This window comes from Salmo salar, chromosome ssa24 (assembly GCF_905237065.1).
Source record: "Salmo salar chromosome ssa24, Ssal_v3.1, whole genome shotgun sequence".
NCBI classification, from domain to species: domain Eukaryota; kingdom Metazoa; phylum Chordata; class Actinopteri; order Salmoniformes; family Salmonidae; genus Salmo; species Salmo salar.
Window position 1 is genome coordinate 31,278,671 of NC_059465.1, and position 15,419 is coordinate 31,294,089.

At 39.6% G+C, this 15,419-nt stretch overlaps 1 protein-coding gene across 5 annotated transcripts; it reads right to left on the reverse strand.

Annotated features, from left to right (window-relative positions):
* Positions 1-365: 365 nt before the first annotated feature.
* Positions 366-15,323, reverse strand: traf1 (TNF receptor-associated factor 1). Of its 5 annotated transcripts, none has more exons than XM_045706986.1 (11): positions 15,271-15,323; positions 13,843-13,999; positions 13,528-13,612; positions 10,308-10,406; positions 5,172-5,333; positions 4,219-4,278; positions 4,015-4,083; positions 3,408-3,887; positions 1,303-1,486; positions 876-1,024; positions 366-612 (listed from the first exon to the last, which is right to left on the reverse strand). In XM_045706986.1, the coding sequence occupies exons 3-11, from the start codon at positions 13,585-13,587 to the stop codon at positions 394-396; spliced, it is 1,482 nt and encodes a 493-aa protein (XP_045562942.1). In that variant the 5' UTR covers positions 13,588-13,612; positions 13,843-13,999; positions 15,271-15,323; the 3' UTR covers positions 366-393. The 5 variants fall into 5 exon arrangements, with proteins under 5 accessions (XP_045562942.1, XP_045562941.1, XP_045562940.1 ...); XM_045706985.1 differs by lacking the exon at positions 15,271-15,323 and adding an exon at positions 14,147-14,402; XM_045706984.1 differs by lacking the exon at positions 15,271-15,323 and adding an exon at positions 14,138-14,402.
* Positions 15,324-15,419: the final 96 nt, after the last annotated feature.

Here is a 15,419-nt window from a genome sequence, read left to right on the forward strand (position 1 = left end):
TTGGTTTGGATAAAAGCATCTGTTAAATGGCATATATTAACATAATTGGTGGTTGATGCAATTCAGTGTTTTTATTTTATCTTTATTCTTCTCATGAATTCACAGTTTGTTTTTTTTACAAAATTACAATATCTAATTAGCAGTAACAAAACCCCATTGATTGTCTTGAAATTATTTCTGAAAATGATACACCCTCATAAATACAAGTACAACCATACAATGATATTTCAGATTTCTCTCTTCTTCTAAAGAATAGATTAAATATATATTTATATGTAAAGCCAAAAAATATCTAGCTTTCTGAAGCCTTAAAGTGTCCTCAACATAACCTAATCCATTCCTTAATCCTTATTCTACCCCCCCCCTCCTTTGATAGATCATTTGAAGCATGGCTCAGGATGAAGTGTCAACAACACACTTGATGAAGATTGTGTCGTCTTTCAAGTAGGCATGCTTAGGCGAGTGAAGTTTACCAAGAGGGAAGAAAAGCGGGCAACCACTGGCCACATTCATATCCGAGACAGGCCTTTGGAAGGATGAGGAGGTTAGATCGGGCCGGAAGGCGTCAATCACGTGTTCTTTGTGATTCTGATCAAGCAGGAAGAAGGTGACCTGGCGAGGAGATATGCTGATTAGACATTAACATGTCTGACAGACGTTCACAAGATGGCTGATCATTCATCATTATGTTAATGATGCAGAGGGAAAGAGATGAGAACTACATCCACAAAGAGGCATGCAAGTTTTGTTGGGTTTTATTTACTGTAGACTGTAGAGACACATCTCAAATAACATTTCAGTTGAAAACCTCAACCCTTTAAATAAACCATTTATGATGTATGTTACACAGATATAACACAGAGAGCCTTCCTTACCTTGTGCTTGAATGGCCATGAGAGGAGTAGGTCATACTCCCCCTTCATGATCACAAAGAAAAGGGAGATATGAGTGCCTTTTCCCACCCCGTCACCATTCAGGTACAGCCTCATGCACACCTTGAATCCATACCTGGCTGTGTAGAACGCTAGAAAAAGGAGAGAGGACACAAACACATTGATATAAACTTGTTCCAGTGTTTCAGTGGATACAAATAATATTGGAGGGAACTTGGTTCCTCTGACCCAGTGCTGTCTGTATAATGTTTCAACAAAGCATCTACATAAGAACAATTTAGTTCAAATGAAGCACTTTCTAATGAAGGCCTATTTATGCTGTATGCATAGAAGACTGTCCCTCCGTGTAAATAGACTGCCCTTCACCACTGGTTCCTCTGTTTTAGATAAAGTTGAAAGAGTACTGTACCTGGAGAATACAGGTTTGGTCTTATCCCATGGCTAGAAACAGCCTCCTTCATTTTGGTGCTGAGGTCAGACAGCCTCCAGATGAAGGTGCCGTCATAAGAGACCTCCTGGTGGGCGCTGAGACTTTGTTTCATGGAGCTGATGACCAGATCTTTCCTGGCCATTCTATGCTCCTGCTCTGTCACCTACAGGGCAATATTCAATTCAATTCAAAACAACTTTATTAATCTCCTCAGGGTCAATTATTAAGAAGGCATAGTCAGGCTACTGTATCAACATCCTCCACATACAAATGTAGTATGTTCATTTGATCACCATGTTGCAGGACACCTTTCCTGCAATGCAGAACATTTCAAACTTGTAAAACTTGTAGTGTATTTGAAGTTTTAAAAGGCATCTGGAGTTTGTAATTTACACTTTCAAAGTTATGTTTTTGATTTGAGAGAATTATTGGAGCATATGGTTACAGTGAATACAACAGATAAAAACTTCTTGACAATGTAAAATGACCTTATATTCTTCTGTTAATTAAGCTGACACATTTTAGTGGCCAGTTGCAACAAGCACAGAGACCATTGTAATGTGTTCAACTGATAAACAGGGCCTGATCCAGGCATAAGTGACATAATCAATCGGTTAAGGCCCCCGGCCCGCTAGGGGGTCCCCGACCCAAAAAAATGTAATAATAACATGTTTTTATGTTTTATTAGGAACTCAGTCAGGGTCTCAACTTACTGTTGAGGGTTACAATATTAGAATACACAATGTACAAGTTCAAAATTTGGTTGTGTCTCAATTAGCCATGTCAGTTTACAATATTTAGATTGGTAAATTAGTCTAACCAGTTATCTATACTTGTAGTCGAATAGCAACCAGGCACAAAGGGCACATGCCCAGGGGCCCTGACCTCCAGGGATCCCACATTGATTTTCTTAGTCACTCTCACTCAGATCATTAACATTGCATAAGTCATGGCAAAATGTGTAGAATTGCAGGAAATTTACTTCAAAACATACATTTTTTTCTCCAGGGGCGGGATTCTTAAGAACAGATTTATCAAATATTTACTCAGAGTTACAGTAGGAAATCCCCCAAAAGCTCAAATCCCCCCATCTCTTTTCCCATTGATTATGAGTAAGGGGGTTGTTGAATTGTGATTTTCATCAAATGACTCCCATCAACAATAGCTTGTGCATTCTGAAGCCATTTATGGCATGTTTATGGCACTTTTTATGGCTCCTGATTTTGTATTCCGCTTTTTTGTCTCATACAGTGTGTCTTTTTTTGTCTGCTGTTGTTTGACATAAAATGTACCCTTGGAATAAATAAAGTCCCTATTGTATTCTACAGATGTAGGATCTTCATTTGATCACCAGGTTGCAGGAGAACTTTCCTGTAATTCAGGAAATGTTTAACTCGTAGTGTATTTTCAGGTTTAAAAAGGCTTCTAAAGTTGGTCATTTCCACTTTGAAATTTCAGACTTGATTTTTCCTTACGAAAAATGTATCAACCACTACAAAATGTCTATTAATTATAATCCACATAATGATTCCCATTTCCTGTTGCTGCAGGATTATTTTTCTGCTGTAGCAAACTGGCTCAAATTGAGATCCTACATCAGTATGTACTGCTACATGAGAAGAAGCTGTCTACTCTAAGAGTAAGGGAGGAATGCTTGCAGAAGCGGCATATAAATTGATATTTTTCAGGAAGGCCAAATTCATTCTTGACAACAGTCCATTTTTCCGACCAATATGTGACATTTGAGGATTTCCTTTCCTGTCACTGTTCAGCCAGCCAGACCAGCATTTTATTGTGCTATTTTACTTCAAGAATAGTGGGTGTATGCAGCAATACTTCATCTACAATTCCACCGCTGCAAATTAGGAGCATCAGAAAGGTTACTTTCTTGAATGTATTAGCCTACTTTTCAAAATTTGGGAGGATAGTAGACGCATGCACTTCTTAATATTTGTTTTAAGAAGTATAATTCAACTGAATTTATTGGAGTGTGATTCAACTTTTTGGAAGTTCACGGCATGCTCTGGAATGAATCAGCTGGTCCACAAAGATGAGTTTATGCTCTGACTCAAGATATACTGTACCTTTATTTCTAAGTGATAAATCATTTCCTGGTTGCTCTGGTTCTCCCTCTCCACAGCCTTCATGCTCAGCTGGGTCTTCTCCACCTCCCTGTTCAGGACGGAGATGATGTTCTCAGATATCTGGACCCTCTGCTGCAGTGTGTCTATCTGCCGACCTAGGTCCAAGAGTATGGTCACCTGGTCATCATCTCGCAGGCTATGAGCAGCCGAGCTATTCCTTCCGTCCCCTCCTTCCATCTCCATCTCCAGCTCCCCCTCCCCCTTTGATAGTCCCATGTCCCAATGGAGTCTCAGGCCAGACAGAGTGTCTCTGAGATGGGGCAGCTGCTCATCCATAGCCCTGTTCTCCTTGCCTGGGGCAGGGGCTGTTAGTGGGGAGGCCTGCAGGTCACTGCTGGTGGTGGTGGCGGCACGCAGCAGGAGCTGAAGGTGGCCAACATGGCTGCTGTTCTCATGCACTCTCAGCTTCTCTGTGGTCCCCTAAAATACATGGGATTAGAAGGCAAAAAACGTCAATAACTGTACTGCAACAAGCTTTCTAATTTGCCACATTATTTGTATTTGATGCCCCATTTATTATAATGCAGTAATGGCATTAATAGAATACCTTAAATGTGCAACCAACTTCAGAGAAAACACAATACTCTTTCCCCTTGGAACCTGGAAGAGGATTACTCTGTAGAATCAAGACAATTTTGACAATTAACATGTAGCAACAAAAAAGTGTTTCACAACAACCATCAGCTATACAACAAATTACATCATTGGATTTGACAGACGCTACATTAAGAACAAACATATTTTTTCCTACCTTTCCTTTCCTTTGTTTTTTATCAGCTTTTTCCTCTCCAAGACTGTGACATGAGTGTGTCTGTAAAATAACACACAAAAATGCTGAAGATATTGAGAGAAACAGTCATCTGTAGGCCTACAGTTTCTTTCATAGAATCGATAGCTACACGAGATATCTAGTAATACCATTGATTAAGTACAGCATTACTTAAGTAGTACAGTACAGTAGAACAGTAAAGTAGTACAGTATTACTTAAGTAGTACAGTACAGTAGAACAGTAAAGTAGTACAGTATTACTTAAGTAGTACAGTAGAGTATTACTGTTTCAGTGTAGTGAGTAGTATGCACTTAAAGCTTTTGCAGTCGGTTCTTACAATCACTTGTAAACATTTTACCCCGAATCATGATGCCCTACCCCCTAATGGTAACCTAACTTTACTTGAGTCTAAAGTGTTCTGTGGCTTTCTGCTCCTCTTCGCTGCAGTCCAAAGCTCTCGGCAGCCTCCCGCTCACTGGCGAAAGGGAATATGGGGCAGCAGTAAACACTAGAGACCCTGCGGCTTCAGCTGCACTGCAGGGACCCCTCCAATGTCACACTGACCCCATCTCCAAGACCCCAACCAAGGTTTTTTACTAGAAACCAATCCAACATATTTTTTTTCGAATTCCCTACACTGTAACTCCTGCAGTTTAGAGCCACAGGAAACAGTACACTGGCTATTTATTTCCATAACTCCATTAGTCAGCAAGCACTACATTTCTGTTGGGTGTGTTTCAAACTTTCAAAACTCATGGAACTCTTTACCTCTTATCTAACCATTTTGTAGGAGGAAAAACACTTCATACCAGGGCTGAACATCTCAGAATGTCAGCAAGACCTGTCAGTGTCAGTATTTGCAACTCAGGTGAGGTGGTTAGTTTGACAGCTGCAGAATGCACGGCTGGAACTGGATTCTTTGGGCCAGTCTTACCTGTAGCTCTATGGGGCGCATAGAGTGGCAGCATGCGGGGCACACTGACATGTTGTTTGGACAGGCCTTCTCCAGGTGACAGGCCAAGGCCTTTCGCAGCACCATGTGACCACAGCCTATGTTGCAGGGGATTAGGGCATACTCACACTGCCCCTGGTGCTCCTGAACGAGGATTCAAGACAATTCAGAAAGGACAACAAAGCAATCTATAACCAAACTGAGCTCAGCACAGCATTTCAGTGAATCAATCAATTTCAACCTCAACATCTCGATCTCAGTGCAAAATCAATATCAGCCATCAGGGACCATTTTTTCGGAACTTGATCTAGATCATTCAAAATAGGCCTCTGTTCTTTTTTATTAGATTCTGTTTCCCCTTCTTTTTCAAATAAACTTTCAATGGCAACATTTCAACTAAACTTTATGAGATGATATACTTGTAATAAACAACCTAATTATCTTAGCAACATTGGATGATGTACAGTGAGGAAAAAAAGTATTTTATCCCCTGCTGACAAAGTAATGATCAGTTTATAATTTTAATGGTAGGTTTATTTGAACAGTGAGAGACAGAATAAAAATTTAAAAAATCCAGAAAAACCCATGTCAAAAATGTGATAAATTGATTTGCATTTTAATGAGGGAAATAAGTATTTGACCCCCAATCAATCAGAAAGATTTCTGGCTCCCAGGTGTCTTTTATACACGTAACGAGCTGAGATTAGGAGCACACTCTTAAAGGGAGTGCTCCTAATCTCAGTTTGTTACCTGTATAAAAGACACCTGTCCACAGAAGCAATCAATCAATCAGATTCCAAACTCTCCACCATGACCAAGACCAAAGAGCTCTCCAAGGATGTCAGGGACAAGATTGTAGACCTACACAAGGTTGGAATGGGCTACAAGACCATCGCCAAGCAGCTTGGTGAGAAGGTGACAACAGTTGGTGCGATTATTCGCAAATGGAAGAAACACAAAAGAACTGTCAATCTCACTCAGCCTGTGGCTCCATGCAAGATCTCACCTCGTGGAGTTGCAATGATCATGAGAACGGTGAGGCATCAGCCCAGAACTACACGGGGGGATCTTGTCAATGATCTCAAGGCAGCTGGGACCATAGTCACCAAGAAAACAATTGGTAACACACTACACCGTGAAGGACTGAAATCCTGCAGCGCCCGCAAGGTCCCCCTGCTCAAGAAAGCACATATACATGCCCGTCTGAAGTTTGCCAATGAACATCTGAATGATTCAGAGGACAACTGGGTGAAAGTGTTGTGGTCAGATGAGACCAAAATTAAGCTCTTTGGCATCAACTCAACTCGCCGTGTTTGGAGGAGGAGGAATGCTGCCTATGACCCCAAGAACACCATCCCCACCGTCAAACATGGAGGTGTAAACATTATGCTTTGGGGGTGTTTTTCTGCTAAGGGGACAGGACAACTTCACCGCATCAAAGGGACGATGGACGGGGCCATGTACCGTCAAATCTTGGGTGAGAACCTCCTTCCCTCAGCCAGGGCATTGAAAATGGGTCGTATATGGGTATTCCAGCATGACAATGACCCGAAATACACGGCCAAGGCAACAAAGGAGTGGCTCAAGAAGAAGCACATTAAGGTCCTAGAGAGGCCTAGCTAGTCTCCAGACCTTAATCCCATAGAAAATCTGTGGAGGGAGCTGAAGGTTCGAGTTGCCAAACGTCAGCCTCGAAACCTTAATGACTTGGAGAAGATCTGCAAAGAGGAGTGGGACAAAATTCCTCCTGAGATGTGTGCAAACCTGGTGGCCAACTACAAGAAACATCTGACCTCTGTGATTGCCATCAAGGGTTTTGCCACCAAGTACTAAGTTATGTTTTGCAGAGGGGTCAAATACTTATTTCCCTCGTTAAAATGCAAATCAATTTATAACATTTTTTACATGCGTTTTTCTGGATTTTTTTGTTGTTATTCTGTCTCTCACTGTTCAAATAAACCTACCATTAACATTATAGACTGATCATTTCTTTGTCAGTGGGCAAATGTACAAAATCAGCAGGGGATCAAATACTTTTTTCCCTCACTGTATAATCACTAAGTATTGACCTTATTAGAATTGTAGCATTGTGATCGAAATAACTTAGCTCTAAAAATGTTTGAATTATTTTGGTACCAATTTAAAAGATTTGGTCTACAAGAGGACTTGGCATTTTAATTTCGTTTAGATGATAAATTGGCCCCTGATCCTGAACTAATTATGCAACTACTGTAAAAAACATTTTACATTTTACCTATAAATTACAGTGTATTTTTTTAATTAAAAATAAAGCTACAGCACCAGTTAAAGGCTTGGACACACCTACTGATTCAAGGGTATTTCATAATTTGTACTATTTTCAACATTGTAGAATAATAGTGAAGACATCAAAACTATGAAATAACACATATGCAATCATGTAGTGTCCAAAAAAGTGTTAAACAAATCAAAATATATTATATATTTGAGATTCTTTAAAGTCCCAACCTTTGTCTTGATGACAGCTTTGCACACTTCTGGCATTCTCTCAACCAGCTTCATGAGGTAGTCACTTGGAATGCATTTCAATTAACAGATATGCCTTGATAAAAGTTAATTTGTGGAATTTCTTTCCTTCTAGCGTTTGAGCCAATCAGTTGTGTTGTGACAAGGTAGGGGTGGTATACAGAAGACAACCCTATTTGGTAAATTAGCTCAAATAAGCAAAGACAAACGACAGTCCATCATTACTTTAAGACGTGAAGGTCAGTCAATCCGCAACATTCCAATAACTTTTAAAGTTTCTTCAAATGCAGTTGCAAAAACCATCAAGCGCTATGATGAAACTGGCTCTCATGAGGACCGCCACAGGAAAGGAACACCCAGAGTTACCTCTGCTGCAGAGGATAAGTTCATTAGAGTTAACTGCATCTCAGATTGCAGCCCAAATAAATGCTTCACAGAGTTCAAGTAACAGACACCTCTCAACATCAACTGTTCAGAGGAGACTGCATGAATCAGGCCTTCATGGTCGAATTGCTGCAAAGAAACCACTACTAAAGGACACCAATAAGAAGAAGAGACTTGCTTGGGCCAAGAAACACGAGCAATAGACATTAGACTGGTGGAAATCTGTCCTTTGGTCTGATGACCTCCGTGTCTTTGTGAGATGCAGAGTAGGCGAACGGATGATCTCCGCATGTGTGGTTCCCACCGAGAAGCATGGAGGAGGAGGTGTGATGGTGTGGGGGTGCTTTACTGGTGACACTGTCAGTTATTTATTTAGAATTCAAAGCACACTTAACCAGCATGGCTACCACAGCATTCTGCAGCGATACACACTGCATATGTGAGAACTCCTTCAAGACAGTTGGAAAAGCATTCCTCATGAAGCTGGTTTTGAGAATGCCAAGAGTGTGCAAACTTGTGATCAAGGCAAAGGGTGGCTACTTGGAAGAATCTCAAATATAAAATATATTTAGATTTGTTTAACTTCTTTGGGATAGGGGGCAGTATTTTCACGGCCGGATAAAAAACGTACCCGATTTAATCTGGTTACTACTCCTGCCCAGAAACTAGAATATGCATATAATTAGTAGATGTGGATAGAAAACACTCTAATGTTTCTAAAAATGTTTGAATGGTGTCTGTGAGTATAACATAACTCATATGGCAGGCCAAAACCTGAGAAGATTCCATACAGGAAGTGCCCTGTCTGACAATTTGTTGTCCTTCTGTTGCATCTCTATCAAAAATACAACATCTGTGCTGTAATGTGACATTTTCTAAGGCTTCCATTGGCTCTCTAAAGCCGCTAGGATGTGGAATGGGGTGTCTGCTGTCTCTGGGCAAAGAACAGCAGCAGAATTTGTTAGTGGTCAGCCTGGGGACAGTGAGACTGAGATGCGCGTTCACGAGACTACTCCATTTTTTTTCTTTCAGCCTTTGAATGAATACAACATTGCCCGGTTGGAATATTATCGCTATTTTACGAGAAAAATTGCATAAAAATTGATTTTAAACAGCGTTTGACATGCTTCTAAGTACGGTAATGGAATGTTTAGAATTTTTTTGTCACGAAATGCGCTCGCGCATCACCCTTTGGATAGTGACCTGAACGCACGAACAAAACGGAGCTATTTGAATATAACTATGGATTATTTGGAACCAAAACAACATTTGTTGTTGAAGTAGAAGTCCTGGGAGTGCATTCTGACGGAGAACAGCAAAGGTAATCCAATTTTTCTAATAGTAATTCTGAGTTTAGGTTGTCCCAAACTTGGTGGGTGTCAAATTAGCTAGCCGTGATGGCCGAGCTATATACTCAGAATATTGCAAAATGTGCTTTCGCTGAAAAGCTATTTTAAAATCGGACATAGCGATTGCATAAAGGAGTTCTGTATCTATAATTCTTTAAATAATTGGTATGTATTTTGTCAACGTTTATCGTGAGTAATTTAGTAAATTCACCGGAAGTTTTCGGTGGGTATGCTAGGTCTGAACATCACATGCTAATGTAAAAAGCTGTTTTTTGATATAAATATGTACTTGATTGAACAAAACATGCATGTATTGTATAACATAATGTCCTAGGAGTGTCATCTGATGAAGATCATCAAAGGTTAGTGCTGCATTTAGCTGTGTTTTGGGTATTTGTGATGCATGCTAGTTGCTTGGAAATGGCTGTGTGGTTTTTTGTGTCTATGTACTCTCCTAACATAATCTAATGTTTTGCTTTCGCTGTAAAGCCTTTTGGAAATCGAACAACGTGGTTCGATTCAGGAGAAGTGTATCTATAAAATGGTGTAAAATAGTCCTATGTTTGAGAACTTTGAATTATGACATTTTGTGGTTTTAAATTGGCGCTCTGATTTGTCACTGGCTGTTGAATAGCGTGGGACGATTTCGTCCCACCTCCCCTAGAAAGATTAACCATTTTTTGGTTACTACATGATTCCATGTTTTATTTAATAATTTTGATGTCTTCACTATTATTCTATAATGTAGAAAATAGTGAAAGAAAGAAAAACCCTGAGTAGGTGTGTTCAAACTTTTGACTGGTACTGTATATCAGTGTCACTGTCACAAAAAAAGTAATTATTAAATGTATCCTTCAAATATATAACAAAGTGTCAATACCTCAAAATCCTTGAGAATACTCCTCCAGGAGCAACCTTGGTTAGCACAATGCACTTTCAACTCCAAGATCTCCTTATTGATGGCTGCATCACTGAATAACTGAAGTAACACATAGGAGAAAGATGATCAACTTTCAGTACTTCAATTACTAATTCAGTACTTCCACTTTAAATCATTTTATTCCTCAGAGGGAAAACGTTTATGCATAATAAAGAATGGCCGGATTTCTATATATCACACTGGTGATTTCTTCAGTGCTAAACTGGTTTGAATGACAACGTTTTCCGGCTGTCATTGTTCTGAGTTGATACAGTTTAAAGTGGATCTTTGAAGTGCTGCTGTCTGTGTCTCTATACTGTTGGATTTCAGAAACAATAAACACACAAAGCCATTCTATCTCTTTAATCATCATCATAATAATCATTCAATATAACAAAAGTTTCTCTGAAACTGGAAACACTTATCTCCCTCACTAGCTTTAAGCACCAGCTGTCAGAGCAGCTCACAGATCACTGCACCTGTACATAGCCCATCTATAATTTAGCCCAAACTACTACCTCTTCCCCTACTGTATTTATTTATTTTATTTATTTTGCTCCTTTGCACCATATTATTTATATTTTATCTCTGAACTTTCTTCAAACTACAAATCTACCATTCCAGTGTTTTTCTTGCTATACTTTATTTACTTTGCCACCATGGCATTTTTTTGCCTTTACCTCCCTTATCTCACATCATTTGCTCACATTGTATATAGTCTTTTTTTTCTTTTTTTTCTACTGCATCATTGATTGTATGTTGTTTTACTCCATGTGTAACTCTGTGTTTTTGTATGTTGTCGAACTGCTTTGCTTTATCTTGGCCAGGTCGCAATTGTAAATGAGAACTTGTTCTCAACTTGCCTACCTGGTTAAATAAAGGTGAAATAAAATAAATAAAATAAATAAAATAAATAAATAACAGTAGCTACTGAAAACTGACGACCAACAATGCTCCCACTGTGGAAGGAACAGTTGGAGGCAGTCAAGCCTTTGCTTTGTGACCATAGAAAAGGGAAGATGAATGCTAAATGTAAGGTAAAAAATATGAGTTACTGTTATAAGCTTCAGCAATTAGTTTCCATTCCACTGTGATGCTCACTAAGTATTCAATGTGGCTCATTAACCCGATTGAATCAAAATATAGGAGTCATCCGCCATGAAAATAGATTTTTCCAAATGTTCCGTCATATTGATATGAATATACTACGGGCCTATTATTTTAGCACGACAGACCAAAATCCTAATTAAACAAGTGAGTTGATTATGGGGCGTCTGCTGTTCTGCCTAGGATGATCGGAGGAGCTCATGCTGAACCACATTCTGCTGGGCTTAGACTTCGATCAGAAGCATTCGGTTACAGTGATGACCAACATGGGCTCATTAATATAAGTAAAAAATAATAGCTTTTAACCATTGTAGTTATATGTCACGCATGCTGAAGTATTAGTTTTATGTTACCTGCTGACTTAACATATTACTTATCACTATAATTTTTGGTGAGACACATGTCTCAGTCATAGAAAAATAACACTGTATTTTGACATGAATGTGAATGTCCTTTTTAGTCATTACTTGTCTATGGCCTCAGCAGTGGACTAATTCACATCAGACACATTTCAACTTGTTCAACGCTGTGAACTCTACAGCCATTCAAATTACACCACTCCACTCCAGCAATCTCTTCACATTGATTGTCTTTCTCAATTCTTACATTCTTCTGAGAAGACTTAGACCAGAACAGTGAAATAGTTTAAGTCAATGCAATTCTCTGGTGAGAATTCAGCTAAAATCAGAATATAAACTCTGATTAGAGGGGGTAGATTATGTCACTGTCAATGTCAGACTTGTGAGTCTCCTGTTTTGGGGAGCTGAAGAGTATAACTCAATTGTCAGTGTTTTAAACAATATCTAGGGCACTATTCAATCCGTAGCGCTGAAGAGCTGTGCTACAGTGCAGTAGAAATATAATTAAAGCTAATGTTCCCGCTTTAGCAGAGACTGCATTCACAGTAAACGTTACATATGTCAGACAATAGTAAAAATGTTATCTATCCATCTACAATATTTACTATTGCACATTTATTTTGCATTGTAAAACAAGGGATTAAATGCCAGAGGTAGATGGAAGGTAGATTGATGGTAGATGGAAGGTAGATGGATGGTAGATGGAAGGTAGATTAAAGGTAAATCCCAGAGAATATTTGAAAGGTAAGGGAAGGTAGATGAAAGGTAGATTGGATGGTAGATGGAAGGTTGAGGAAGGTAGATGGAAGGTTGAGGAAGGTAGATGGATGGTAGATGGAAGGTAGATTAAAAGTAAATGTCAGAGATAGATGAAAGGTAAGGGAAGGTAGATGGAAGGTAGATTGGATGGTAAATGGAAGGTTGAGGAAGGTAGATGGATGGTACATGGAAGGTAGCTGGAAGGTTGAGGATGGTAGATGGAAGGTAGATGGAAGTTTGAAGAAGGTAGATGGAAGGAGAGTGCTTGGGATAACACTAGAAGCACCAATATTATACTGTTGTAGAGCCTCTATTTTAATGTGTATTGAGGAATAAATGTAATCTCGCTTCCCTATATTAGAGCAGTATCCTACTGTAGCCTACACTTAGATAACTGTAGCGTACATTTAGAATGGTATTTTTAAAGGATATCCTAAAAAGGGGCAATCCGGGATTCGAACAATAACAAAGTAGTCACCCTGCTACTTGTTCTGGTAAACGGCTGAGGGATGGGGCTGGAGCAAGGTAAACACTAGACGGAGCTATGGATGCTAGGTTTGACCATCCATGAGATAAACTTTTTTTTTGAATCATACCTGTGTTTATTAACAATTACATTGTTTTATAAACAATGGAGTAAAACAGGCTTATAATTTTGGTTCTGATGGGTTACGACACTTGAGCTAAACTCATGAGGCATTTATAAGTTATATTCCCCAACAATCCATGGCTATATATCATAAATGTAAAAGTTAAAAAAGAATGTACCGATCCCAGATTGCTTCTTTAATGTGTTGTTAAAGCGGGGTTTTTTGCAGAGCTATCTACAGTAACTTATGCGTGTCATAATGTTTTTGTTGCCCATACTCAAGGTCATATAGGCCTGCTGTATCATTCCATTCTATCCACTTGTGCTGTGACAGCATATATACAAAGTTCAGTAATACTATACATACATTGTCTGATGTCAGTATGCTTGTTTCACTCTCTGAGCTCGGATCTTCTTCTTTGCACATCTTGCAAACAAGGTTGTTGTTATTACTAAATAACAACAATGAACACATGGGATTAGATTTACAATACAATATACACAGATATGTTAACAGAAATGTAATATCTTAACTTCATTTAAGGGAATGGCAAAAAAGGGAACATGTGGGCTGTGTTACATACTGGCAAGAGAGTGGATGATAAATGAGGAAATTGTTAAATTTGGTTATTGTTGAAGATGTTTGACAAAACGTTGAATATAAGTAATTGAAATGCCTTACCTCACTAACCAACTGACACAAGCGAGGCAGTAGCGGTGGCCGCACAACGTCTGACGTGCCTCGTTCAGTACGTTATTACAGTTGCTGCACAGGTACTTCTGCTGGGGTACATCATCGCAAATACTTTGAGGAAATCCAGAAGGATACTCATTTTCACCTGGTGCAGATGGATCATTGTGTAAGTTGCCAGACGGTTTTAAACTAGACTCCATTTATAATTCACCAAGTTATGTTTAAGATGGTGATTGTCAATATTCTCTCCTACTATATGATGTGTCCATTAAATAGTGTCAACCTTTGTAACCTTTTTGAAGCGAGAAAACTACCGTGGATTTCCCCCCTGTGGTAACCTGGAAATGTGTTAAAACCCCATGTGTGGTGCCGAGCAATGTTGTACTTTACGGTGAGTAAGGCATCAACTCCAAGCATGGTGTGCAAATGAGGGGTAAATATTTCCAGGAGCCAGCTTACGTAATGTTATTACCCCCTACCCTACGCTTTCTGTCCCTCTCTCTCTCTCTCTCTCTCTCTCTCTCTCTCTCTCTCTCTCTTTCACTCTCACTCTCACTCTCTTCTCTCTTTCTTTCTCTCCCTTTCTCTCCCATTCTCTCCCTTTATCTCTCTCTCTCTCTCTCTCTCTCTCTCTCTCTCTCTCTCTCTTTCTCTCTGTCTCACTCTCTCTCAAGCTCTCTCCCTCGCCCTCTCCCCCTTCTCTCTCTCTCCCTCCCCCTCTCTCCCCCTCTCTCCCTCCCCCTTTCTCTCCCCCCCCTCTCTATCTCTCTCTCTCCCGCCCCCTCCTCTCTCTCTCCCTCCCCCCTCTCTCTCCCTCAAACACACACACACACAGTTATTGTAACCTATTTCTCAGAAATCGCGAGGGGGTTCAGTTGCCTCCACGACTGTCACATCCGCCAAATAGGAAAGTCCCTGTTCTATCATTTCCACACATCCTGTCACTCAACACTGAACACAACCTTGTGGTAGAGGCCCCTGAGAAGTGTGCCTATTGTTGCTGTTACTGTCAGTAAAAAAAAAAAGTTTTTTGTCATTATACAGAATAACTCAGTTAGGTAACTGAAGATGATTACAATAATGAGCACATTACTAAAACATGACAGTGGTAAAAAAAAAAACACACACAACACATAATATGACATAAGCATTGACTCCTCAAAAGGTCCCATAAAAATTAACCATAACTATCTGCTTTGTTGTTGCATAGCAACAGGCTGTCATGGCAAAACTAACAGTGATGCAAGTGATATGCAAGGATGTTTTAAAAGTGCAGTTTACAGGAGCATTCACAATAGCCCAGATCCATTTTTCTTGGCAAAACAGCATATTTTCTATTCACATTGGTATTATTCTAAAATAATCCCTTCTAAGTTGAAGCACTGTACAGTACAACCAAAGATACTAGTAACTAACCTGAGATACACCACCGATGTTGTTACCAATGGGAGAAAATGAAACATAGTGGGCAGAACAAGTAAGGAAGTGGTCAGAGCCAAGCACAAGCTAGCAAGATCTTATTGGTGCTTTCTAGCATGTATTTGCATAATTCCATTAGGGAACGC

Coding starts and splice junctions, on each gene's coding strand:
- traf1 (XM_014172399.2), bottom strand. CDS start 14,054: ATGGAGTCTAGTTTAAAACCGTCTGGCAACTTACACAATGATCCATCT. Junction 5,334..10,307: donor GTATTCTCAAGGATTTTGAG/GTATTGACACTT, acceptor ATCCTCGTTCAG/GAGCACCAGGGGCAGTGTGA. Junction 3,888..4,014: donor AAGTTGGTTGCACATTTAAG/GTATTCTATTAA, acceptor CATGTATTTTAG/GGGACCACAGAGAAGCTGAG.